At 46.0% G+C, this 27,032-nt stretch overlaps 1 protein-coding gene across 1 annotated transcript in view; it reads right to left on the bottom strand.

Moving 5' to 3' along the window:
- LOC129711798 (dynamin-1) overlaps positions 1-27,032 on the bottom strand; it is a 136,448-nt gene that overhangs the window by 53,249 nt on the left and 56,167 nt on the right. Inside the window, exons 10-14 of the mRNA XM_055659733.1 lie at positions 19,186-19,324; positions 10,428-10,514; positions 9,163-9,233; positions 7,177-7,228; positions 5,009-5,020 (exon numbers count right to left, since the gene is read on the bottom strand). Of these exons, the coding sequence (XP_055515708.1) occupies positions 5,009-5,020; positions 7,177-7,228; positions 9,163-9,233; positions 10,428-10,514; positions 19,186-19,324 (361 nt within the window). The remainder of the gene's footprint in view (positions 1-5,008; positions 5,021-7,176; positions 7,229-9,162; positions 9,234-10,427; positions 10,515-19,185; positions 19,325-27,032) is intronic.

Raw genomic sequence — 27,032 nt, 5'->3', positions numbered from 1 at the left:
ACATGACAGTGCCTACTACATGTCAGAAAACAGAGAGCAGGTTAAAAAAGTTAGAATCCATTTCGATGCCAAGTTCGATTATGAGAGTGGAACTCCAGCAGTAACCAGCACACTCCATCATTCCCAAACTAAAGGCTTCCTTAACCATCCACGCTGCATTATGTAGTAAAGAGGAACGTGGCCCTGATGGAGAGGTGGGAGAATTAGAAAATATTCTCCCGGATCCTATTTCCCCACTTAATTTTCTGTTTTGGGGGCCTGATAAAAATGCAGGAAGACTGACGATGGTCGATATTTAGTTTAGCTTAGACTAGTTTGGTTTTAGTGATAAAAGCCTTCAGCCCACCAAGTCCACGCCCACCATCGATCACCCGTTCACACTAGTTCTGTTTTCCCACTTTTTCATCTCCTCCCTACACATTGGAGGCAATTTACAGAGGCCAATTAACCTACAAACTCATGATCCTTTGGGATGTGGGAGGAAACCGGAGCACCCGGACGAAACCCACCCAGCCACAGGGGGAATGTGCAAACTTCAACACAGATAATGCCTAAAATTATGATCAAGACCAGTTCTCAGACGGTGTGAGGCAGCAGATCTATTATATTTTAGTATGGAAACAAACCCATTATTGGAGTGCACTTTTTCAGCAGGGGATGGTTTGGCAAAGTGGACCCAAAGTGGCAGGAATTGCAAGAATTGGTTTGCAAAATGGGCAAAGAAGCTGTACTTTACAGGAACAGTTCACACCAGTGAGAATTAGAATTCCAAAAAATATCCCCCTATAATGCAGTCCGGCTCCCTGTGGGCTGTGGGAGAGCAAGATGGATCAAAATAATCGACGTCTCCCACCCAGCCCTACACCTCACCTTCACCTCCTGCCACCAACCCCCTCCCCCACAGACCCACTCTCCATTTCACTGCTATTTCCAGTCGGAGTCAAAGAGCCTCATCTGGAAGCCGCAGAAGATTGCCGTGGTCTAAGTGGTGAACCTGTTCCTCCAGTTTCATCCTCATGAAGACTGACATTAGCAGCTGAATTTCAGCTCAACCCAGAAACCTTTTAAGTTAACCACAAAACCACTCTGCATGGAGTCACAAGGCATCAAGGGGGGGGTCAAAGTGGTGAAAGGCTAAAGCTAAAACAAAGGGGTGAGCAGGAAAAACCCAGCGGCATGCAACAGAAGGAAGGGGGTAAGAGCTAAACACCAACAGCTCAAACGACGTGGCTAAACACACACACACGCACGGTCGGACGGATGTACATCTGGGTTCTGTCAGGGGCTACGATGGTGGAATGCACCAACTCTACTTGGCAATGAGGGGCAGCTTCTCCGCAGCTGAGGACATGTGAACGACTGAGGCTCCGTCTTTATGACATCACTCCCTCACCGTCATTACCAAATCGTGAAAGTTGTGGCATTCGGTCATTTTACTTCCTCCAAACATCCTGGCAGGTTGGAGGAACCAGATTGTGTTTATGGGAAGGGAGTGTGTGTGCGCAATGGAAGAGAAACAGCTATTGAGATTAATTTTTCTTAGTTCAGCACAGACATTGTGGGATAGAGGGCCTGTTCCTGCACAGTACTACACAAAGGAGAGATCTTTCCCATCCATGTACCCATTCAAGCGTCTTTCAAATGTTGTGGGAATGCCTGCCTCAACTACTTCATCTAAAAGGAACCGCAGATGCTAGAATCTTGAACAAAGCACACTGTGCTGGAGGAACTCTGTGGGGCAGGCAGTGAAAGGTGGTGAATGGGCATGGGGATGCAACAGGAAGCTGGGTATCTTTTCCAAGGAGCTCAGAGAAAATGGAAGTTAATCTGCTGATGTGGCACTCCTGGGAACGTCTCCAAAGCATTGATCCTGAGACATTGAGACCCCAGGATCTAACTGGAGCAAACTAAGCTTCTCAACACAAGGCAAACACTCACCAATTAGATCAGGTGACTCAGATGTCCCAAGATTGTGTTGCTCAGAGAACTAGTCAAATCACTGGGAAGGAGTGAGTGCGGGGATCGGTTGAGAAGGGGGGCGGGGCGGCATGTCGGGGAGCGACCTTGTCGAGGAAAATGCCTTGTGAGAAAATTGCAAATCTTTGGCTCGAGAGTCTTCGGCGAGGAGGCTGAGGGAGGAGACTACGCCAAAAGTGGGAGAGAGCGAGACGCAGTGAAAAAAAGATTGGTAAACTGAGTCAGTGTGATGATTTCAGGATGTGGGAAATCAGGGTGCCTCTGGCTGCTACAACTGTGGAAAGTGGGTCCAGGTTCAGCTCCTGAAGGACCGTGTTGGGGCACTGGAGAGGCAACAGGATGACCTCAGGGTCATCAGGGAAATCAAGAGTTTCCTGGACAGGACCTACAGCGAGATCGTTACACCAAAGATACCGGAAGAGTGAAGGTGGGTGACGATGAGGAAGGGAAGGAAGCTTGGAAATCAAGTTGGTTCTGGACCCCAAGAAAGGGAGTTTGTAGAGTGCCTCCGAGATGGATTCTTAGAGCAGCTTGTACTGGAGCCTACCAGAGAGAAGGCAATTCTGGATTTAGTGTTGTCTAATGAACCAGATTTAATAAAGGGAACTCAAGGTAAAGCTAGGAGGCAGTGACCATAATATGATACATTTTAGTCTGCAATTTGAGAGGGAGAAGGTTAAATCAGAAGTGTCAGTGTTGCAGTTGAACAAAGGGGGCTATGAAGGCATGAGAGACTGGCCAAGGTCGACTGGAAAAGGATCCTAGCAGGAATGTCAGTGGAACAGTAATGGCAGGAATTTCTGGGCATAATCCAGAAGATGCAGGATAATTCCATTCCAAAGAGGAAGAAAGATTCTACGGGGAGTAAGAGGCAACGTGGCTGACAAGGTAAGTTAGGGATGGAATGAAATTAAAAGAGAAGGTGTATAACACAGCAAAGAGTAGCGGGAAGCCAGAGGATTGGGAAAGTTTCAAATGACAACAGAAGGTAACAAAAAGGCCAATACGGAGTGAAAAGATGAAGTACGAGGGTAAGCTGGCCAAGAATATAAAGACGGATAGTAAAAGCTTATTTAGGAATGTTAAGAGAAAAAGATTATTAAAGACAAATGTGTGTCCCTTGAACACAGAAACAGGTGAAATTATTATGGGGAACAAGGAAATGGCAGAAGAGTTGAACAAGTACTTTGGTTCTGTCTTCACTAAGGAAGACGCAAACAATCTCCCAGATGTACGAGAGGACAGAGGATCATGAGAGACAGAGGAATTGAAAGAAATTTGTATTGGGCGAGAAATAGTATTGGGTAGACTGATGGGACTGAAGGCTGATAAATCCCCAGAGCTTGATGGTCTGCATGCCAGGGTACTCAAGGAGGTGGCTCTAGAACATGTGGACGCATTGGTTATCATTTTCCAATGTTCTATAGATTCAGGATCAGTTCCTGGGGATTGGAGGGTAGCTAATGTTATCCCACTTTACAAGAAAGGAGCGAGAGAGAAAACGGAGAATTATAAACCAGTTAGCCTGACATCGGTGATGGGGAAGATGCTGGAGTCAATTATTAAAGAAGTAATAACAGTGGATTTATATAGCAGTAAGAGGATTGGTCCAAGTCAGCATGGATTTATAAAGGGAAAAATCCTGCTTGACTAATCTTCTGGAATATTTTGAGGATGTGACAAGTAAAAGGATGAAGGAGAGCCAGTGGATGTAGTGTATCTCGACTTTCAGAAAGCCTTTGATAGGTCCCACACAGGAGATCAGTGGGACAAATTAGAAAACATGGTCTTGGGGGGTAGGGTATTGAAATGGATAGAGAACTGGTTGGCAGACAGGAAACAAAGAGTAGGAATAAACGGGTCCCTGTCAGAATGGCAGGCAGTGGCGAATGGAATGCCGCAAGGCTCGGTGCTGGGGACGCAACAATTTACAATATATATTTATGATTTAGATGATGGAATTAAAAGTAACATTAGCAAATTTGCAGATGACACAAAGCTGGGCGGCAGTGTGAACTGCGAAGAGGATGCTAGGAGGTTGCAGGGTGACTTGGACAGGTTGAGTGAGTGGGCAGATGCATGGCAGATGCAGTATAATGTAGATAAATGTGAGGTTATCCACTTTGGCGGCAAGAACAAGGAAGCAGATTATTATCTCAATTGTGTCAGATTAGGAAAAAGGGAAGTGCAATGGGACCTGGGTGTCCTTGTACACCAGTCACTGAGAGTAAACATGCAGGTACAGCAGGCAGTGAAGAAAGCTAATGGCATGTTGGCTTTCATAACGAGAGGATTTGAGTATCGGAGTAAATAGGTCCTTCTGCAGTTGTACAGGGCCCTGGTGGACCACATCTGGAGTATTGTGTGCAGTTTTGGTCTTCTAATTTGAGGAAGGACATCCTTGCTATTGAGGCAGTGCAGCATAGGTTCACAAGATTAATCCCTGGGATAGCGGGACTGTCATTTGAGGAAAGATTGGAAAGACTTGGCTTATATTAACTAGAATTTAGAAGAATGAGAGGGGTTCTTATAGAAACGTATAAAATTGTAAAAGGACTGGACAAGCTAGATGAAGGAAAAATGTTCCCAATGTTGGGGGTGTCCAGAAACAGGGGCCACAGTCTAAGAATAAAGGGGAGGCAATTTGAAACTGACAGGGAACCTAGAGCGTTGTGAATTTGTGAACTTCTCTGCCACAGAGGGCAGTAGAGGCTGGATGAATTTTCACTGGATGATTTTTAAAGAGAGTTAGATAGAGCTCTAGGGGCTAGCGGAATCAAGGGATATGGGGAGAAGGCAGGCATGGGTTACTGATTGTGGATGATCAGCCATGATCACAATGAATGGCGGTGCAGGCTCGAAGGGCCAAATGGCCACCCCCTGCATCTATTTTCTATGTTTCCATGTTTCCATGTTTCCCTATCAACGTTCCCAAGTATGTCAATGGCTCACCTCAAATCTGAACAGCCCAACTCACCCAGATGTAGTTCCAACACTTAAACCTGCGTTGCCACGGCAACCATATACTCACCATAATTTCATCCTTCATAGAGTAACCATAGCAGATGTAAAGAAGCCAAGCAGAGAATTGGCAAGGGGGAGAATGTTCAATAAAGAAAGGAAGAATATAAAATGAGCCGGATTATTACACTAGTAAAATGAATGGCATTTGCTTACAGAACAATCCACTTACAGCAGGAATTACACATCGGTGCTTTCAACTCATTCAAGCGCATGGCAGCTGTGATTTATACCTGCAAAATGGCAGGCATTCAAAACTAGTGGAAATTTGGAAGCTAGATGTCAAAAATATATGTTTTTCAAAAATGGTTGATCTGAAAATATTTGTGGCGAAACAGATACATTCAAAAAATTTCTGGGTTTACAAAAGCTGACTAAGATGAAAATGTACAAATTTTGACTATTGTTCAATTGGATATATTGTTGCCCTTGTACGACTTATTTTTTTCTCTCTTTCAATTACTTTCTTGAATGAGCTTCATTGTCTCAAACCTGGATGAGGTAAATAAAAATGAATATCGCAATAAAAGCAACAAAAGAAATCAAGACGAGCACAGTTGAACAAAACTCTTAAAGGGGAGAAATAAACTCTTACAGGGGAAGGAGTCATCCTTCAAAATCTGGTGACAGGAGCATCCTTTGTTCACCAGGTTCTGGCAGTGAACACCACACTCGTGATCAAATGAGTGAAGGGATTGGGGATGGTGTGTCTGGTGGGCTGCTTGGAGCTTTACCCATGAAGTCTCTCCCATCTGATCATCTAGCTGCTGCCTGGGCCTTCCCCATCGCCCTCCATGGTTACCTGCAGGCCAGCCAATGGCAGGCAGGCATGGGAGCGCGTGCAAGAGCCAGGCAGCAGTGAAGCGAGCTTGAACCGCCAATAGGTAAGGACCTGCGTTCACGTGACCTTTGCACTCTTCACGGTCCACAAGAAGCAAAACACAAGGCAAGACCTTGGGATCACCATCTTGGTCCAGTGTGGCAGGGAGCCAGTAAAACTAGGGCACACTAACGTTCAGGTCAGACCTGTAACTGGCCTCAGTAACTGCGGTGCTGGACAACAGGAGAATCGGCCTTTTCATTCTAATGGATTTCCAGCAAGAGAGTGATAAGGATGGAGAGACGCTGCGAGAGAGAGGGGAGGGAAGGGAAGGGAAAGGGGTGAAAGAGTGCGGGTAAAAGGTAGGGAGATTTGAAAGACATAAGGAACTGCAGGTGCTGGAATCTTGAGTAAAGTGCAGCAGCCTCTACGGAGAGAGTGAAGCAACTCTGGAGGGAATAGAGAGGCAACGTTTTGGATCCAGATTTAAAAGTGGAGAGGGACGGGGAGGGGTATGACAGAGGGTGAAACAGGGGCAGGACAGGGTGCGGGGCATGGGAAGTAAAGAGAGAGGCAAAAGAGAGGGCCAGATAGAAAGGAGATTTGAGTGTGAGAGAGGCAAGAGAGGAGTGAATACAGTGACAGAGCAGCAAGAGGGAGAGTCAGGGGCGAGTAAGAAAGGGGGGAGTGAAGGAGAGCCAGCAGTGGGTGAGTGATGGAGGAGATGTAAGGGATGGTATATTGGCATGGGTTTTCACGAGAAATGTCCTGGCCTAAGTTCAGTGTGCTTGCCTTCAAAGTGCTGTGGACCAGATGAGTGGGTGGGTAAAGTTGGTGGTTTATGACCCACCCAAGTCCAATCTCACCCTCGCAGTCTACAAGTGCTGGAACGGAGTTGGCCATCCCTGGTAGCGTGTGGGCAGGATGTGTGACCCAGGCTAAGACTGTGCCACCAATCCATCCATCAGCAAACCATCAGGCTTAGAAATTCTTGCAGCCTCCCCAAGACCAGACCACCCCCCCCCCCCCCCCCCCCCCCCCCCCCCCCCCCCCCCCCCCCCCCCCCCCCCCCCACCCGAGCCAGGGACCCCCCTTGTGGCTCCGTGCGACACTGGACTCATTAGTCACCCTCTGACAAAATGTCTGATCTACATTATAGCCCGCACTTGAACTCTGATCTCTGCCCTACTTTCAGCGGGAGTAAACACCCATTCAAGAGACCAGCATCAGTCCTTTGGGGGCGTTTGCACCTAGATTCAGCCGGTGTTGCCCAAAGGCTGTGCCTCAACCTCCAACCAGACACAACAGCCCCCACTGTATCCCTACTCATCAGTCGCTCCCGGCCAGCCTGTAAATACCTGATTGCCTGCCGCCTTCTTCTTGCTCAGCTGACAGCTCCTCGGCTGTGCGCTGCGAACAAGACCAGAAACAACCTTCAGCACAAGAGCCAGCAGCAGAGAAAGGTTTATCAACAACAAGTAAATGACTGGAAAATATCCTGACTAGTCACTGGTTAGCAAGGGTCACGTCGCAAATTAGCAGCCTTCTAATAACCATATTATGTAAAAGTGGAAGATCTTTTAGAGGTGGAGCATATTGGTCAGCATGGACGAGTTGGGCTGAAGGGCCTGTTGTATGAATCAATGACTCTAAAAAGCTGAATGCCACAGCTGCCTTTAAAGGCTGCCTGTATGACTGGCTTCACACAGAGGGAATTATTGTACAGAATCGTCGCCTTAACTGGCTGAAATGGCTTCACTTGGAGATTATCTGCAAGCTGTTTAATCGTGAGGAGCGTTACAGTCCAGTCTGACTTTGCCGTAACCCAACCAATCCTTTGGTGTTGAGGCAGCCAAACGATTCGACAAATGGTCTGCAGTGAAGCAAACGAGACACGCAGTCTGTTTGGAGCACAGAGATTTAAAAAAAATCTGCATCAATATCTCCCAGTAATTTCTCTGGAAAAATTTAGTGGGTGGAGGATGGTATGTTTATACTAAGGACTTAAAATCAAATTCAGTGGCTGAGATGAGAGTGGTGGTGAAGTTGAATTAATGAGTCACCCCAGCACCTCTGCTCTCGCTCGCTGCAACCTCCAGCATTCTGACACACAAACATGCCCTACAAACCTGCACGGCAACATACACTTACAGACGCTCAGTTTATGGACAAAATGGTGCCGATACACACTATTTATAAACATACATGTTAAGTTACAGTTAAATTTGCCCTTGCCGTTGCATTTCACTTTTTAGAGGTGCCGGTACGCTGTACAGTCACAAGATTACAGCGTACAGACATATACACACCCCTATACACGCAAATACACACTCATATACATACAAGCAACCAAAATCATGTGCACAGTCACACACATCCTCATGCACATACGTACATGAAAGGTTGCGAACATACAAGTGAAGTTAAAGTCAGCAGTTGGAACGTTATTTTAGAATGCAGCAGAATACGGAGAAAGGAGTCACAACTCGGAGCGGGTGGTGGAGGTTCTCAAAACATTTCCGTTTCCAGACGCCCTGAATCGCCAAGGCAGAGGAAGCGAGGGAACAAGATGGGATTAGGGGCTGAGTGAAGATGGGTACTTGATGCTCAGCGTGGATATGGTTGTCTGAAGGCTCCGATTCTATGCAATACAGCTCCGTGGCTCTATCTCTCTCACACACACACACACAGGCAGAGACACGCACAGGAAGACACTCATGCACAGGCAGACACACACACACAGGCGGACACTCACATACGCACAGGTTGACACACACACTTGGGGCAGTCACGCAGACAGACAGACACCCACACATGAGTTGACACACACAAGCAGATACAGACAGACAGCAGACACACACATGGGTTGACATACACAAGCAGACACAGGCAGACAGCAGACACACACACACAGACACACACGGGTTGACATACACAAGCAGACACAGACAGACAGCAGACACACACACACACGGGTTGACACACACAAGCAGATACAGACAGACAGCAGACACACACACACACACACACACATGGGTTGACAGCAGACACACACACACACACATTAGGGAGACCAGATCTGGAAGCTGGTTTGTTTCGCTCCTGCTCCAAGGAGCTGAGGCTTATGTAGATCCTGCAACATGTGGCCTTTGGGTAGCGCAAGATAGGGATGAGTCAAGCTGGCCTGAACTAGGGATGGACACAGCCGGCCTCCTGAGTTGTATTACGATGGGAAGCCACATTCCACCCACTAAAGCAGCGGGACAACCTCGGGTGGAACCAGCCAGTGACAATCTGCTAATTGGCTGCAATCTATGCGGGCGATGTTCTGACCGTTCACTTACTTGGCGAATCCAATGAAATCCTCGTGGTTTGTGTTCATGTAGGACAGCTCGATGTCGATCAGCAGCATGACCTGCAGGGAGGGGAATAACAGTGGCTGAGCCCGACTTCCAAATGGAAGGCAATGGATTATACAACAGAGGTATCACAAAGTACTGGAGGAAGTCTGCGGGTCAGGCAGCACCTGTGGAGGGAATGGACAGGCTGATGGAACATGGGGGGGAGAGGTGGGAATAGGAAAATTATAGGTGATTCCTCTCTTTGCCAACTTTCTCTCCCCCCTGCCCCATCAGTCTGACCCACTGAGTCCTCCAGCATCTTGCGTTTACTTTAGAGATACAGCGTGGAAACAGGCCCTCCTGCCCACCAAGTCCACGCCGACCAGCAAACACCACAGCACCGTACAGAACATATATGCAGCCCTTTGTCTTTTGCTCAGGATCCCAGCAATTTGCAGTTTCTAGTGTCCCAAATCTGCTGGAACTGCGAGAAGGTTTCAGGCAAACTGTTAGGCTAGTGGTCAAATATATCCGAAGGGAGATTTAGAAAACTTATCCTTCAGGTGGAAAGATGTTCCAATCTGCAACGTCGATCCTGAAAGAGTGCTGGATGCAGATTCAGCAACTTGAAAGGATAAGTACACAGAAAGGAAAGCGTTAGAATCAGCGATGGTGCAGAGAGCACAAGGGGCCGCATGCATTTCCAGTCGCCCCATTGCAGGAAGGATGTGGAGGCTGTGGAGAGGGTGTAGAAGAGGCTTACCGGAATGGCGCCTGGATTAGAGGTTATTAGCTGTACGGTGAGGTTGGACAAAGTTGGTTTGTTTCCACTGCAACGTTGAAGGCTGAGGGCAGACCTGATAGAAGCATGTACATTTTTGAGAGGCATTGATAAGGCTGGCAGTCAGAAGCTTTTCTCCCAGGGTGAAAATGTCACAGACTAGGGGACATAGCATTAAGGTTAGAGGGGAATATTTAAAGTTGATATGCGGGGTATTTTTATTTTTTTTTGTACTCAGCGAGTCGTGAGTGCCTGGAACATGCTGCCTGGAGTGGTGGTGGAGGCAGATACAATAGGAGTATTTTGACTGTGCAGGGAATGGATATTGATCACGTGCAAGCAGAGATCAGTTTAACTTGACATCATGTTGGCCATGAACATCGTGGGCCGGAAGGCTTGTTCCTGTGCTGTACTGTTCTGTGTTCTATGTTCCCACACTGGGCCATTAGTAAGCAACAACATGCTCCGGTCTTTCCAGATTCCATACCTGGTCTTTAGTTCTGCCTTCTCGATCTCGGATGTGAGTGGTCACAATCCGGTCCATTTCTTCCCGCAAGTGTGGATATTGGCCCAACTGTAACAGAGAACGGGGTGGACAGGTGGAACACAGCCCCAAGTATCTATGTCCATTCACACACACACACAACACTTAGAAAATCTACATATGCACATTGCAATACATTACTGTGATCAGCCAGCAAGTGCCTTCCATCAGGTCTAAAACCCTATCTGGGCTAAGCATGAAGCAGGTGTTGGGATTACAGCAGTAAGTAAGGTCGAGACAGAGCCAATTTATGAATTTACACGGACATTGGACAAAATTAGTTGTTGTCAAGTTCAAAGTTTCAATACAACCCAGAAATGACTGGAGTTTAATGAATTATCAAACTTAATAATGAAAATATTTTTTTGGATTCTCCCCACTTCCAACCTCAATGGGGGCCAGAGTTGGCAGCAGGAGGATTTTTATCTGCCCACCGGGAGGCAGTTGATGAGATACTTGGGATGGTGGGACTTCATTGGGCCACAGATTTCCGCCATACCTCAAATGAAGGAGGGCAACAAGCAGCTCTGCTCCCTCCCTCCCTCTCTCCTCCTCTCCAGCCATTCCCACAGCGACCAGCGTCAGTGACAGTGGAGGATGAGGCAGTATAGGCTGCATACGCCGAGCCTTAGCTGGAGAACAGGCAAACAAAGAGGAACTCCACAGGGGGGGAACTGAAGCAGCGAGTAGAAAACGTCTTTTTTGGTAAAAAGGGTTCAGATTCTTTAGCCCAGTTGCGAGGGCAACATTTAATCATGGTCAACCCAAAGAGCCGAGTGAACCTCAAGCACTTTGCCATTTATCAGTCTATATAGGGATAAGGTTGCCTACGCTGATGCAGTACTGTACAGCAATATGCTCTCCCATAGGTCTCCATGGGCTATTTTCCATTAGTCACACACACACACACACACACATATTGTATCCGCATGCAAACAGGCAGCCATGCAAGCTCCAGAGAATAAGATGCGGTGGATATAGACAGGAGAGGAACAGGTAGGTTAGTACACGAGGTGGCAGAATGACAGCACACAGATTGAGGTACGTTTTAACAAAGGCAATGTTGGCCTTAGATGAGAATTTAGTTTGGTCCTAAATCCATAACCACGTCTGTCTCACCTTTCGGAACTCAATGAGATAAATGAGGCTACAAAATGGCAAAATTCCCTTCCTTGGCATTCAGGGGTGAGGGGGTGGACAGATAAGCAGCAAATCTGGGCTCCCCTACACTGCCCCAGGCTGACAAATACTGGCCTTCTCCCCATTCCCATCTCCACGCCAATTAGTCACAAACCCCCCTCCTCAGATTCTTAGTGCAGTTCCAAAAACCGAGATGAGAGGGTGGTTGGAGGGCCTGCACATGCACGCAATAGACATGCACACATGTACACACGCACACACATGTGTAGTGGTCGCATCTGGTCTTCTGTCTAAATGCTCAGCTCTCTCGCCCACACACTAAGATTTGTTCTGATCTCATGCCAGGGATTCTTGGAGAGAACACGATCCAGGAAGATCTCAAACCAAGACCTTCTGCTTGGAGGATCTATTCCTAAAGTGCTTGAGTCATAATTTTGTTTGGGAGAGGTAGCAGATGACCTTCTTGCCGCCGAGCAAGAACAAGATGAGATACAAACGTCGCATTTCCCTATTCTACAAGTAGGTAGCCAATTATTAGTAACACCAAACAGTATTAATACCCTGAGATTAATGCTTTCAGGTTGCACGCCCACATTTAGTGAAGCAATGTTCTAAATGAATTACGCAGACTGAAATCTTCATCATCATTAGAGGACAGAGGACTTTTTGCCAGCATTTCAATGAAGTCATTAGAATGGATTAAAAAAAAGGATTAGTGTCTCCAAAAAGAATTGTGCCAAGCTCCAATCTGTCCAGCAGTGACTTTTGTTTCCTACAATTCTCTCGTTACAATGAAGGTTGCATTAATATTTTCCCACAGAACTTGCAGGAAGATGTGAAACTTGTGGAGGGGGTTGGTTGTGGCTGAATAAGAAAGGGAATGCTTAGCCAATTCATACCACATATATTTCCAACACGGAATAAATACTATTTCGACATTCTTGTCGAAACAAAGAGAAACACTCTTGTCTGCGGACATCAGCAAGAGGTTGGAAAAAAAGCTCAATCCCCTCCAGGTTTTTACAGTGTATTGGAGTTAGACACAACATGCTGGAACACCTCAGCAGGACGGGCAGCATCTCTGGACGGAAGGAATGGGTGACGTTTCGGGTCCAGACCCTTCTTCAGACTGAGAGTCAGGGGAGAGGGAAACAAGAGATATGGAAGGGTAAGGTGTGAAAGTTTGTAGATCTTTGGAGAAAGTTTGGGACCCTTCCATCCTAAGCCCCATAGTTATTCGTCAACTTGGAATATTTTAAACTTAATTAACATCCCACTCAAACCCCACAGCATGAACGCCTGGGACACAAGAACATCTACATCCCCGCCCCATCCAAAGCAGTAAGAAGGTAACATAGTGGTGAAGCTGGTGGAGCTGCTATGTCAGAGACTTGGGTTCGATCCTGACCTCAGGTGCTCTCTGTGTGGAACTTGTACCATCTCCCAGTGACCGCATGTGTTTCCTCCCACATCCTAAAGACATGTGGGTTTGCAGGTTAAATGGCCGCTGTAAATTGCACTTAGTGTGTAGGGAGTGGATGAGAAAGGGGAATAACATTTAACTAGAGTGAATGGGTGATTGATGGTTGCCGTGCATTAGGTGTGCCTAAGGACCTGTTTCAATGCTGTATCTCTAATCTAAACTAATGACTATTTTTTTGTGTTGACTGCCATTGCAAAGTTTGAAGGCTGATATTTTCATTCTAAAGCAAAAAAATGAACTCAGCGGGTCAGGCAGCATTTGTGAAGGGAATGGAGGAATGATATTTTGGGTCGGGACACTTCTTCATACATCATCATTCATCCATTCCCTCCACAGATGCTGCCTGACCCGCTGAGTTCCTCCAGCACTTTGCCCTTTGCTCAAGATTTCAGCATCTGCAGTTCCTTGTGTCTCCTTTCCACAGCAAGGGAAGTTTTCCACTGCACACAGCAGGGGCAAAAGCTCAGTCGCTGTGTTGGTGTCTGTATCCAACTGAACTACAGCAGAACTACATGATTAAACGCCTCTAGGTGTCAATTTATCTGGATGGCGAGGTCATAAGGCAAGGGTAACAAGAAAAGAATCTTGCCAATTACTGCTGCCGCTGGTTTAAAGAAATTAACTGAGAGGCCACATTAATTACATACAGAAAGCTTTCTGTGACACTTATGAACCTCAAGTTCCTCATTAGAGCAAAGGCACTACTAATGAATTGGGCCCACGATTAGATCAATTGATAAGTGCAGACCGAGCAGCTGGAGTATTCAAGCTTGTTACCGTCTGATTAGATCCTGGCTGATCTCCACATTATTCTGTTTCCCTGCCTCGGCCCTGCAAGTCTTGCCTAACAAACACCTAGAATTCACCAAAAAGAAGATGCAAGGTGCTGGAGTAAAGGGCCTGTCCCACGTTCACGAGTTATTCACAAATTCGCCCCCTTGATTCAAACTCGCAGAATGTTTGTAACAGTCCGTGGGAGGTCGTAGAATGTCGTAGATATATCGTAGCGGCTCGTTATGCCAGCCGTAGGTACTAGTGGCATCAGGTAAGTGGGGATGTTTTTTTCCAGCCCGATTAAAAAAAGTCCACGAGTAAAAAAAATGGTTGGGGTGAAAGAAATTGCAACTTTTTACTCGTAAGGAGGGCATCAAAATAGTCGTGGGAATTCGTAGACATTCTTGTAGGAGTTTGTGAGCATAGTCGTGGAAGGCCGTAGGAGTTCGTGGATTACCATGATCTTGATTTTTTATTGAGGTCCTTTAAACTCGGCAGAGGCTTTTGAATTAAGTCGTGAAAGTGGGACAGCCCCTTAACATTGTGTCGAACTAAAAATCTCAGTTTTGGCACTTACAAAAATGGGACAGATGTTCAGACATGCCTGCCCTGTGTTATCTCATCAGCCCCACAACCAGAAGCGTTCTGACCCTTGTACTGAATTGACTAAAAGAAAAATATTTGTCTATCCCCATAAATCTTTTAATCATCTTAACACTTTAACCTTCCCTGGTGAAGACGACACGGCTTTTGCAACATTTTCCCAGCATTGAACTCGGTGTAATCACAATATTACTCCGTGGGTTGGAGATGGGACACAAACTGGACCCGAGAGATTTGGGCTCGTGATTCTCACGCAGCTCATGTTGGGAATAGGGGGCTGATGCTTCAGCTACAGACTGGGGATGAAATCTCTGCTGCATTACTCACTCTTCCAAGAAACAAAGTGATGGAGTAACTCAGCAGGTCAGGCAGCATCTCTGGAGAGCATATGGGTTGGATGACGTTTCGGGTCGGGACCCATCCTTAGAATGATTCTAGAGAGTGGGGCGAGGAAAGCTACAACAGAGGAGGGGCAGGGCAAAGCTTGGCAACTAAGAGGTGAAAACAGGAAGGGAAGGGGCAAGGGAGGGAAGGGGAGGGAGGGAAGGGGAGGGAAGGAATGGGAGGGAAGGGGGAGGGGGGTTGAGTTGGGTTGTAAGGCACATGGTCGGACAAAGGCCAGAGATGCAAATAAAGTTATGAGACACAAGGGTTGAAAAGTTGCGAATTGTGAAGCCAGAGGAAGGAACAGGTGGAGAGGGAGGGGAGAGACCGATGCAAATCTAGATGGGTCATGGGAGAAAGAGGGAGTGGGGGAGGGGGGTAAATTATTCCAGATTTAATTTGGTCATTTCAGATCATGATTGGCCCAATTACTCCAAACCCAGCCTTGGCCCTATTCCACGTTCCTTCTCCTTGCATGACAATCCTTGTTTACAATCAGTCTGAAACACCTATCCATGTTCTCGAGAGACGCTGCCTGACTCGCTGAGTTAATCCAGCACTGTGCCTTTTTTTTGTAAACCAGCATTTGCAGTTCCTTATGTCTAATCGCTGTTTACCGTTCAACCTTCCAGCACCCCCATCACTGACTTCCCTACTAGTCTCTCCCTTCTTGTACAACACTTCCAGCCACTTGTTCCTTATCTCAAGACTTCTTTACCTCCAACTTTTCCCAGTTCATCAACACCTGGAATTTCTCTCCACAGAATGCTGCCTGACCTAAGGAGTAGATCCAGCATTCCAATTCAGATTGGGCTTCTTCACTATTTTCGGACAAAGGTTGGAAATGAAAATAAAGTTCTGAGACAAAAGGGAACGACATCAATAAGAATTGTGAAGCCAAGGAAGGAACAGGTGGAGAGGGAGGGGAGAGACCGATGCAAATCTAGATGGGTCATGGGAGAAAGAGCGAGTGGGGGAGGGGGGGTAAATTATTCCAGATTTAATTTGGTCATTTCAGATTGTGATTGGCCCAATTACTCCAAACCCAGCCTTGGCCCTATTCCACGTTCCTTCTCCTTGCATGACAATCCTTGTTTACAATCAGTCTGAAACACCTATCCATGTTCTCGAGAGACGCTGCCTGACTCGCTGAGTTAATCCAGCACTGTGCCTTTTTTTTGTAAACCAGCATTTGCAGTTCCTTATGTCTAATCGCTGTTTACCGTTCAACCTTCCAGCACCCCCATCACTGACTTCCCTACTAGTCTCTCCCTTCTTGTACAACACTTCCAGCCACTTGTTCCTTATCTCAAGACTTCTTTACCTCCAACTTTTCCCAGTTCATCAACCTGGAATTTCTCTCCACAGATGCTGCCTGACCTACTGAGTAGATCCAGCATTCCAATTCAGATTTCAAGCTTCTTCACTATTTTGCTTTCGTGTTGGTAAATATTTTAATCGATCTAACTAAAAGGGAACGACATCAATAAGATTTCAGAGCTAAAACTAACAGAGTGCTGGGTAAGCGAATCAAATATGTATGGCTCAACCATGAGCAATTAGAAGAGAATTAAGGGTCAAGGAGTTTAAAGGGGAAAAAATAATTGTTGCTTTTGATTCCATTCAATTATTGAAAGGAATTTTTATTTTCCAGTTATGGGCAAGTTATGGCCTTGCAAGCCTCTCCCTCCAGCCAGAGAGTAGAAAGGGCAACAGTCTGAACTGACATCTCACAGAAGCTACTTGAATTCCAGATTATTAGGTGCCAGGAGAGGTTGGACAAATTTGGATTGTTTTCTCTGGAACATCTAGAACTGACAGAAGTATACAAAGTTATGAGAGGCGTAGATGGGGTAGACAGTCAGAACCTTTTTTGTAGGGTGGAAATGTCAAAGACTCAATGACACAGCTTTAAGGTGAGAGGGCCAACGTTTCAAAGAGATGAGCTGGGCAAGTTTTATTTGACACAGAAGTTGGTGAGTGCCTGGGACGTGCTGCCTGGGGTGGTGGTGGTGGTAGAGACAGGACAACGGGGTTGAGGGGGAAAAATAGATCAGCAATAATTGAATGACAGAGCAGACTCGATGGGCCAAATGACCTAATTCTGCTCCTATGTCTTATTGACTCAATATTGGCATTGAAGAGGCTTTTAGATACGCACATGGATATGCAGGGAATGGAGGGATATGGATCACATGCAGGCAGAGTTTAACTGGTTTAACTGGGCATTATGTTTGCCACAGACACTGTGGACAAGGGGCCTGTTCCTGTGCTGCACTGTTCTATGTTCTATGAATGGTGGAGAGTACTCTCAGCACTGAGCTCAAACACAACTTGGATGAGGGCTGACAAAAATGGGTGGAGAAAAGTTGGGCAGCGGGCCTGTTCCAGCATCTATGGAGCGAAGGAGGAGTAGGTGATTTTTTGGATGTTTTGGGTTGAGACCACATGAATCATCGTTCAGGGGGGGGGGGGGGGGGGTGGCGGGAAGAAGAAAGGGAGAAGATTTAAGTGGATCTCTTGGGGACTGTGGAGATGGGACTTTTGTATTTGTGACTCCAGATTTGAATTTCTTCATAGTGAAGATATCCTTTCTGAATATATTGAACCTCTTCACCATTTTGAAGATTTATAAACATCCAGCATGGAAACAGGCCCTTTAGCTCAACATGTCCGTGTTAACTAAGATATCCCATCTAAGCTGGTCATACCCCTCAGCCTTCAGCCCATACCCCTCTAAACCTTTCCCATCCGTGTATCTGTCCAAATGTCTTTCGGATGTTGTTATTGTACCTGCCTCAACTATTTCTTCTGACAGCTCGTTCTATATACCCACCACACACTGTGTGGAAAAAGTTGCCCCTCCAGTTCTTATTCAATCTTTCCCCTTTCACATTAAACCCAAATCATCCGATTTTTGATTTCCCTACCAGTGGGAAAAGACTGCATTCACCCTATCTATTCCCCTCGGGATTTTATACACCATTGTGAGATCACCCCTCATCCCCCTGTGCTCCAAAAGAATAAAATCCTAGCCTGCCCAACCTCTTCTAATGGGGGCCTCCAGTGCTGGCAACATCCGCCTAAAGACGTCTTTCAAAAGAAATAAGCCCCAACCTAATCTATTATGTGAAATAGCTGTAAAAATCTGGTTCAAAACAGAATTCATGAAGGGCCTTTGAGCTGCAATGTTATTCTGTTCATCATTCTCAGATGCTACCTGACCTGGTAGAATGTTCTGAAGATAGACAAAAAGCTGGAGTAACTCAGCAGGTTAGACAGCATCTCTGGAGAAAAGGAATGGGTGACGTTTCGGGTCAAGACCCTTCCTATAATTTTCAGCTTCTATGTTGTTATGGGTTGCTACCCTCCCAATAACAACCAAACTTTCTGCACAGCGTCTTTCTAGGCCAAAGTAACCCCACTTGGTCTGGCAAGGATGGGCTTGCTCGAGTCCACTGTCACAAGCATCCCAGCCACCCATCGTAAAGCAAAATTCTTAGGGACCCAGGAAAATATTTCCTCCTTTCTTATGAAGTGTGATTGGGCATTAGAAAATGAAATTGGGCATTAGATTGGCCATTAGAAATCGGGCATTAGAAGTGGGGCCTTCAGCAACTTGGCGATAGTCAATAACTTTTCATTAGTCAAGGACATTAGATGTCAATTGACAGCACAGGGGCTCAGCTGGTAGAGCAGCTGCCTCACAGAGCCAGGCACCCAGGTTCAATCCTGATCTTGGGTGCTGTCTGTGTGGAGCTTACATGTTCTTCCTCTGACCGCTCCGGATCCTCCGGTTTCCTCACACATCCCAACGATGTGTGGATTTGTAGGTTAATTGGGCCTGTATATTGCCCCCAGTATGTAGGGGGGCAATATACACTGGGGGAAATATACTTGTGCGACAAAAAGGCTTGTTTCCATGCCGTACCTCCAAACTAATCCTCCCAAAAGTACTCGGGTCCACACTATCATTGTCTTAACAGTCCGTTTGTTCCAATAAATTGGTACAAAAATGCGACCTAACATCAGGTGAAACAGTGGTAATGAACTGGGAAACTACACACCTCATGAACAGTGAATGTCTGGAGATTACATCTCATGTTGTGCCCACTTAACTACAGGCTACACCCCTATCCCAAAGACAATCCGGGTTCTAATGTTGTTCTACTGAGCAGCAAACTGAACGTGGAGACTCGTGCTGTACAAATATCTCAGTCAGCATTGCCTTAGCATGAAAAAGGCACTGGTTTAAATTTTGAGTTAAACAAATTATGTAGCAAAGGCAGGGTTCAAAGAAAGGGTGTGACCTTTTACCTTTTCAGTACACTTTCTGATGGTGCCAGTGAGTTCGCTCACCACCATATCTACGCACTTCAAACTTGGTTCCTTCAGCTTTTGGATCTGCTTTTTCACTATAGCCTCAAATGCAAGGTCAGGGGTGAAGAGCCCAGTTCTGCATTGCATCATGGGAGGAAAAGGACGACAAGGAGGTGGGGGGGTGGGGAGAGGGAGGTGGGAGGGGAGAGGAGAAGGTGGGGAGTAGCAGGGTGAGGGGGTGAAAACATGGGAAGGGACATAAAGCAAAAGGAAGAGTAAGACCTTGGTTACCTTTAAGGCTTTCATACTGGGGGGCGAGGATGGGGTGGTGTGGGGGGGGGGAAGGAGGAGGAGAGACAGTGCAGGTTCCAGCTGACAAACAAGTATTTTTTTATACTGAGTATTGAACAGATACAAAGGGCCCTCGGCTCCACTGGGTCAAGCTAAACATCACAAGGCATCTTTCTCAAAGCTGTGTGAACTGTTTGTTGTGGATTTTGAAAGTTGAGTAAAGTCAGTTTGAGAACTAGTTAGTGGATTTTTGCTGCAAAAAAACAAAACAAAAAAGGCATAGCCCCAGGTTTGTGATCAAATCCCTGTCCCTTGACGACTTCAAAAACCTGTCCCACCCTGGTCATTCCTTCTTCTCCCTGCTCCTGTCCAGCAGAAGATACCGATAATTGAAAGCACTCACCACCAGACTCAGGAACAGCTTCTTCCCTCTGTTATCAGGCTTCTATAAGCTAGGGTACTGCCCAATTCACTTCTCCCTCACTGTAAACACTGGACTGTGTCTCTGGAACTGGTGCGCTCCAATCCTGCACTCGTATTTTTCCCTTTGTTCTATCTACTGTACTTAAATTTGACTTGATTGCATTTATGTACGATATATCAGGTCTGTTTGGATAGCATGCAAAACATTGCTTTTCACTGTAAATGTGACAATAATAAACCTAAATTGATTAGATTAGTTCTGAGCCCTCGATAGTGAGTAATTCCTAGTCAGCTCCACAGATGGGTCAATGGATGGTGAAGCTGTTCCCAGTGTTCACAGTCTTAGCTTGCCCTCTTTCTTCTAACATTACAAAGGCAGCTTTCCCTAGATGAGGTGAACAGTGATTCTCCCACCTGCACTGTAGTATTGGCAGGTTGGCAAGACTACGCTAACATCCTCATAAACTCGAATCAATAGCACCCAAATGTCAAATTCTGTCAAATCTCCATTTTGGAATTCGTATCTGAAACCTCACTCCGAGCTGACTCCTGGAATGAAGGTGCTGTCCTAGATTGAGCAGGTTAGGTCGACACTTGTTAGAGTTTAGAAATTTGACACTGTGGACGTAGAGAGGATTTCTCACCTCTTGGGGCAATCTAGAACCAGGAGGGCTGGTTTCAGACTAAAGGGATCGCCTATTTAATGACATGAAGAAGAGCTTTTCTCTCAGTAGGGGGGGGGGGGGGGGGTATGACTGTGCAATTCTCTACCCCAGACTGCAGTAAGGCTGTGGAGGACATGGATAGGCAGCATTTTGGGTTGGGACCCTTCTTCAAATTAACTGTAGGTGGGGACAAGTGATAGGTGGATACAGGTGAGGGGGAGGGGAGGGGGGGGGTTGATTGGCAGGTGTTTGGACAAAGGACAAGAATGAAATGAACACAAAAGGCTGTGAGATAAGGGGAGAAGAAGCATGAAATGTGAAGCCAGCGGAAGGGATATTGGTGGAAGAGAGAGCGAGATAGGAAAAGGAGGTGGGTTTGTGGGAGAAATTGGTGCGCATCAGGGTGGGGCGCAGGGGAGAGAGGGGGAAAAGGGAAGGGAAGGGGGGTTCAAGTTGTTACCTAAAAGTGGAGAATTCAATGTTCATACTGTTGGGTGGTAAGCTACCCAAGCACAATATGAGGTGTTGATTATAGGAGTCACACGAATGGGTGACGCCTATAATCAATGGTCACAGCGGCAGAGTTGCTGCCTTACAGCGAATGCAGCGCCGGAGACCCGGGTTTGATCCCGACTACGGGTGCTGTCTGTACGGAGTTTGTACGTTCTCCCCGTGACCTGCGTGGGTTTTCTCCGAGATCTTCGGTTTGCGCCCACATTCCAAAGACGTACAGGTTTGTAGTTGGCTTGGTAAATGTAAAACATTTTCCCTAGTGGGTGTAGGATGGTGTTAATGTGCGGGGATCGCTGGTCGGCGCGGACCCGGTGGGCCGAAGGGCCTGTTTCTGCGCTGTATCTCTAAACAAAACTAAATGGAGCAGAGACCAATATCAGATCAATTATAATGTTACTGATCGGTGTAGAAGATATGGGCAACTCTGGCTCCTATTTCTTCTTTTTACATGATCGTCTTAAAACCCATCTTGGACCAGGCTTCTGCTCATCTGACCCAAACTTCAGCTTTCACACAGTCCTGTATCAGATCTTGTTTAGCAATGGTTCTGCAGAGCTTTGTGGAATGGTAAACCATGTCAAAGATGCTAGATATATATATATATACTGTTGCAGAATATTCTCCAGCAAGAGAATCAGTCTCCTTGTATCTACAACAAGCAGAGTGCTGGAGGAACTCAGCGCGTTGGGCAGCCTCAGTGGAGGGAATGGGCAAGTTTCGAGTCGGGACCTTTCTTCCGAAGATGCTGCCTGACCCGCTGAGTTCCTCCAGCACTTTGCGTTTTGCTCAAGATTCCAGCATCTGCAGTTCCTTGTGTCTCCATTATCTACAATTATATTGGATCTTATTCATATTCGTTGTTCATCAAGACTCCTAAATTACACGTCGCTACTTCTCAACTTTATCAAACATCAAAGCTGATATTTAGAAGACGGACAGATAATCTCAGCAAAACATCCACAATTATTGCAGACCAAGGAAAGATAAATGCTGACAGACTTTTCCCTGGCTGGGGAGATATATATGGAAGACTGGAAGACTGACGTGACACAGTGGTACAGCTAATAGAGTTGTTGCCTCACAGCTCCAGAGACCTGGCTTCAATCCTAATCTCAGGTGCAGTTTGTGTGGAGTTTGCATGTTCCCCCTGTGCCAACATGGGTTTCCTCCCACATCCCTTCTTTAGTCAGAGGGTGGTGAATCTGTGGAATTCTTTGGCACACAGAAGACTGTGGAGGCAAAGTCCGTGGACAAAGGCAGAGATAACTAGATTCTAGATTAGTACGGGTGTCAGAGGTTACAGGGAGAAGGCAGGAGATTGGGGTTTAGGAGGGAGAGATGGATCAGCCATGATTGAATGGCTGAGTAGACTTGATGGGCCGAATGGCCTAATTCTGCTCCTATCACTCATGATCATATGACCCCAAAGATAAGCAGATTAATACGTTAATTGACCACCATATATTGTCCCAGTATTGCACCATAAAAGGTCGAGTGGTAGAATCTGGGGGCAGCTGATGAGAATAAAAAATGGAATTAGTGTAATGTGAATGGATCGTTGATGGTCGCTACAGACTTACTGAGCTAAAGGGCCTGTTTCCGTGGTGTAAAAACTCCAAAAACTCACTTGTGTGAGATTGCATAATCTCAATGAACAGTGAAATAAGTACGGGGTTGTGGTCCATCCTTGCTCTTTTGGTTCTGAAACCATTCATTCATTCATCATCATTGAGAACATCAGCGACGCAGTGATGCTGGTTTCCGATGGGAATGGTGACGGTCGCACTAATGTAAACCAGCACCACTGCGACGCTAAACCAAAAGCTTCCAAAATACTGGCTTCCCATTTAACCTGGAAAAACTTATCTTCTTCCCTACTCTGATGTAGCCCTACCCAAGGAACACGGGAGCTTCACCAAGTAAAGATGCCACACAGGTCTCCTTATTCACTTGGGGTCAATGATGTCCTTGTGTTCGAGCAAACGACTCGTATAAGAGGTTCTCCCGGAATTACTCAAAGCGTTCAAAGGAAAGGTGATGCTCAGAATGACAAAGGGTTTCAACAGAGGGAGCACAAAATAGATTGTTGCGAGAAAAAAACAAAAAAACACAGCAGCGATGAGGAAGAGGCTTCAAACATAAAAAATGGCAAGGCAGATGTGCTGGGGTAGGGGTGGGGCGAAAGCAGATTGAATATCAACTCCCAAAAGGTTATGGGAACGAAGGAAGTTTCGGTGTTGGGGGAGTGAGAATGCCTTTGGGGTGGGGGCAAAGCACAGAAGTGCTGGAGGAACTCAGCGGGTCTGGCAGCATCTGTAGAAGGGGTGGACAGAAGATGTTTTGGGTCAACTGATTGGCCTAGGATGGGGGGGGGGGGGGGGGGGATGAAAGCTGATAAAGAGATAGTGGGGGCTGGACAAAGCCTAGCAAGTGATAGGTGGATACAGGTGAGGAGCGTGTTGTTCGATTTCTTTCCGTTCCACTCAATAAATTGAAGAAGGTGATTATCAACTTTTCCTGGTGTCAGACTCCAAACAGGGTTAAAACAGGCAGAGGTGAACAATCTTCTTTGATCAGTTCTCCCATCCCTTAGTTATTATACTCAGCCTTAAACTCCATTAAATTTTCACCCATAACTTAACAATGTGAATTCCGTGCTCTTCAATAAGGGGAATCTTTGTGCCTTTGTTTCTCCAAAGCAATAAAGAGTAAGCTGATCGCAACAGAGTCAAGGAGGTGAGTTGAGGTGAAGATGGTGGCAGGGAGTGGGGTTGGGGGGAGTAGAGACTTGTTGAAAACTAGGGTCTGGCCTCACTGTACACACCGCAGCATGATTCCAGTTGGAGGACGGCGAGAATCGTTCACCGTCTGACTGGGCAAATAGAGACCAGCCTTGCAAACCTTGCTGGAGTTCTCCAATTGTACGGGATGAAGCTGACTTGTTGAATACTTGTTTGTCTGATGCCCGTGCTCATCTCCCCTTGCGAATACCAGGAGACCACCACACTTACAGGGGCAGCGACGAGCCATCTCAAGTCCAACGTTCGCATCAGCTGAGAACCAAGGCTTTTGGCTCAGTAACTAAAAGTCTATCCCATCAGCGAGCCTGGTTTTCAACCTGAATTCTGAAATAATTTGAGCGCCTATAGGCCTTCTCTCTCCCTCCCAGTCTTTTTCTCCCTTTTGATTTCAGTGCCTCATAATGGGCAAGGCATTCACTTCGAAGATTTTAGTCACGATCAGAACTCAAGCCATGCTTCCACGGCCTAGCCTGTTCCCCTGTCCAGGGTCAGGGCCTTCCAGAGTTGCTCGTTTCTAATTTGAGGCCTGATTTCGGCTTGTGCTGTCCCCACTTTTGTTGCCCTGCCTTGTTGCAGTCACATCATGAAAGGCACACCACATCATTCCCAGCTGATACAGGAGGGGGGGGGGGGGGGGGGGGGGGGGGGGGGGGGGGAATAAACAGCTGTTTACAGGTGCTTGGGCTTAGTGGCTGTAACATGGCAAGCTGGCACTACTCTGGAAAATAATTAAGAACAATTGACAATCTTGTGAAGTAAATTAAGGTTTCTTAACATGTGTGTTGATAACTTAGATTTGCACTTCTCAACATAATCTCTCTTTCAGTTTGCCCCTTCCACCGTGCTCAGGAACTCTACATCCCTTCCATCAAGTCCTAGATTCTCTTAGCTCCAACACTGATGGATGTCCTATCATCTACCTCAGCCAGTCCCTCCCTAAACCCATCCTTACGACCCCATCCTTGTAAACCAAACCCTGTTGGCTCGGTGTCAATTTTTGTGCATCCACACTCCCCTCAAGTAATTTGGAACATTTTCTTGGGTCACAGATGCTTAGAAATTATTAATGAAAAAGAAAGCAGTCAAAGGGACAAGTTAGGAAAGCATTGAACTCATACAACCGCATCCCATGGCTGTTTCCAGCTCCATTTTAAAGCAGTCAGTATTAACGTTATCCTTTGTGTTAAAATGCCTGTCTGAAGGTTATTATTCCACCTGAAAAGGGATGTGAATATTAACGGAGGCGTCTGTGCTGTAAATAAACATGCTGGCTAAATAGTATCTCGTGCTTGCAGCCAGGTTACGGTGGCTTCTAAGCCCAAACACCCAATGGCCATCCCAAAGGCAACTCTCTGAAGATCCAAGAACAGGCAGCAGGTTTTCAGGACTCCGTGACATAGCAAATTACCTTCTTGGTACACTGCCTAACCGTACTGATTAACTCATTGATAACCATGTCCACACATTTGAGGCAGGGCTCTTTGATCTTCAAGATCTGCTTTTTCACAATCGTTTCAAATGCCATGTCAGGCGTGAAAAGCCCAGTTCTATCAAAGTGAGGAAAGAATGGCAAAGTATTGAACATCAAACATGTTTAACGCTAACCGGAATAAAAAGACAGCGTTAGAAAATAAAGAGACCGATTTGGACAACAATTCTCTAGACCCGTCTCTATGAGTCTCCATCTCTCTCTAGCTTGCTGGCACATTGAGTTGAGGATGTACCAATGTCAGGAATCTAATAACTTTCAGAGCAGATACCTTTGACGATGATTGTTAAACAAGGCATTAGCACAAACGCAACCAGATTTTGAGATTCCTTGACAAAAAAAATTATACCTAAGAAATATTTATTTTAAATAAACTGAGCACTTCCTTCTGTTAGCTATCATAGCTCACTTATTTTGTGTAAATTATTCTAGGGTATCTATCCACAGCCTCTTGGGATTGGTATGAGCTGATCCTAAACTCAATTCAGCCAGCATGGCAACTGAGCCTTCAGTCCATAGCCTCCACGGATGGTGCCCAACCTGCCGATTTCCCCAGGCACTCTGTTCACGCTGGGATGGATTGAAACAGCTGAAAGACCAACCTGCCAACCTCTCAGTGAAACGCTGTCTTCAACAAGTTAAATAAAAACTATCAATGATTTATTTATAAATCTTCTCAGATTGAATATTCTTGATTCACAGGTAAGTTTTCTTCTTGGCAGTTGTAGCTTCCAGTCTGAATACTCGATACATCCAATTAAAATTAATATAGTGAGAGGTGTGTGTCGGTTGTCCTACCTTAAGCACCAGAGTTTCATGTAGCTACCCTCAGCTTCTTCCCCAGTGTTATCAAACTTCTGAACGGTCCTTCCATAAGCTAGGGTACAGTCGTGATTCTCCAACCTTACCTCAATGTGGGCATTGGAACTGTAACACCACAATGCTGAGAACTACGCGAATATTCTGCAAACATTTTTCTCTTTGCTCTACCTGTTGTACCTGTATGCTTGGCTTGTATTAATGTATTGTGTTATCTAACTTGATTTGATAGCACACATACAAGAGCTTTTCACTGTACCTCAGTACACGTGACATTAATGAACCTAAACCCAAATATAAATCAAGTTGATGGAACCCCATCGTGCAACATTGGTCAGAGACACAATAATGAAGCATTTGTAATATTAAGACCATTCAAATTGTATGTAGACATTGAAATCCAATTCGAGGAGTTATTTAAAAAAAATTAAACAAACCTTTCAAGATAAACTAGCTTCCTTTGATTTCTCTTGAAGACATTCCATTTAAAAGTGGCATTTGTCCACATTTTGTTAAAAAATGAAAGATTATTTTCCAGTTTTGTACTAAACTAACAGCTAACAGTGACGAAAATATCCTCAGTAATTCCCCTATTCCTGCAGAAATATATCTTGTTTTGAAATCGCTGACTGCAGATTCTCCGAGCGACGGGCAGAGGTGAGATCACTTCAGCCTGATCTGCCGAACATTTTAATTCAGGTTTCCATCAGCTGTGATCTCTGGCCTTTGCTGCATCATCTGCGATCTCTGGTCTCGGCTGGATCACTCGCTTCGGTTTCCGTCTTGGGGATAAAGCTTTGCCAACTGATTGATCTACCCCTTGTGAAAGTCCTACTCCCCTAC

This window comes from Leucoraja erinacea, chromosome 31 (genome assembly GCF_028641065.1).
Source record: "Leucoraja erinacea ecotype New England chromosome 31, Leri_hhj_1, whole genome shotgun sequence".
Classification (NCBI taxonomy): Eukaryota; Metazoa; Chordata; class Chondrichthyes; order Rajiformes; family Rajidae; genus Leucoraja; species Leucoraja erinaceus.
This window is presented reverse-complemented; position numbering and strand designations above follow the sequence as displayed.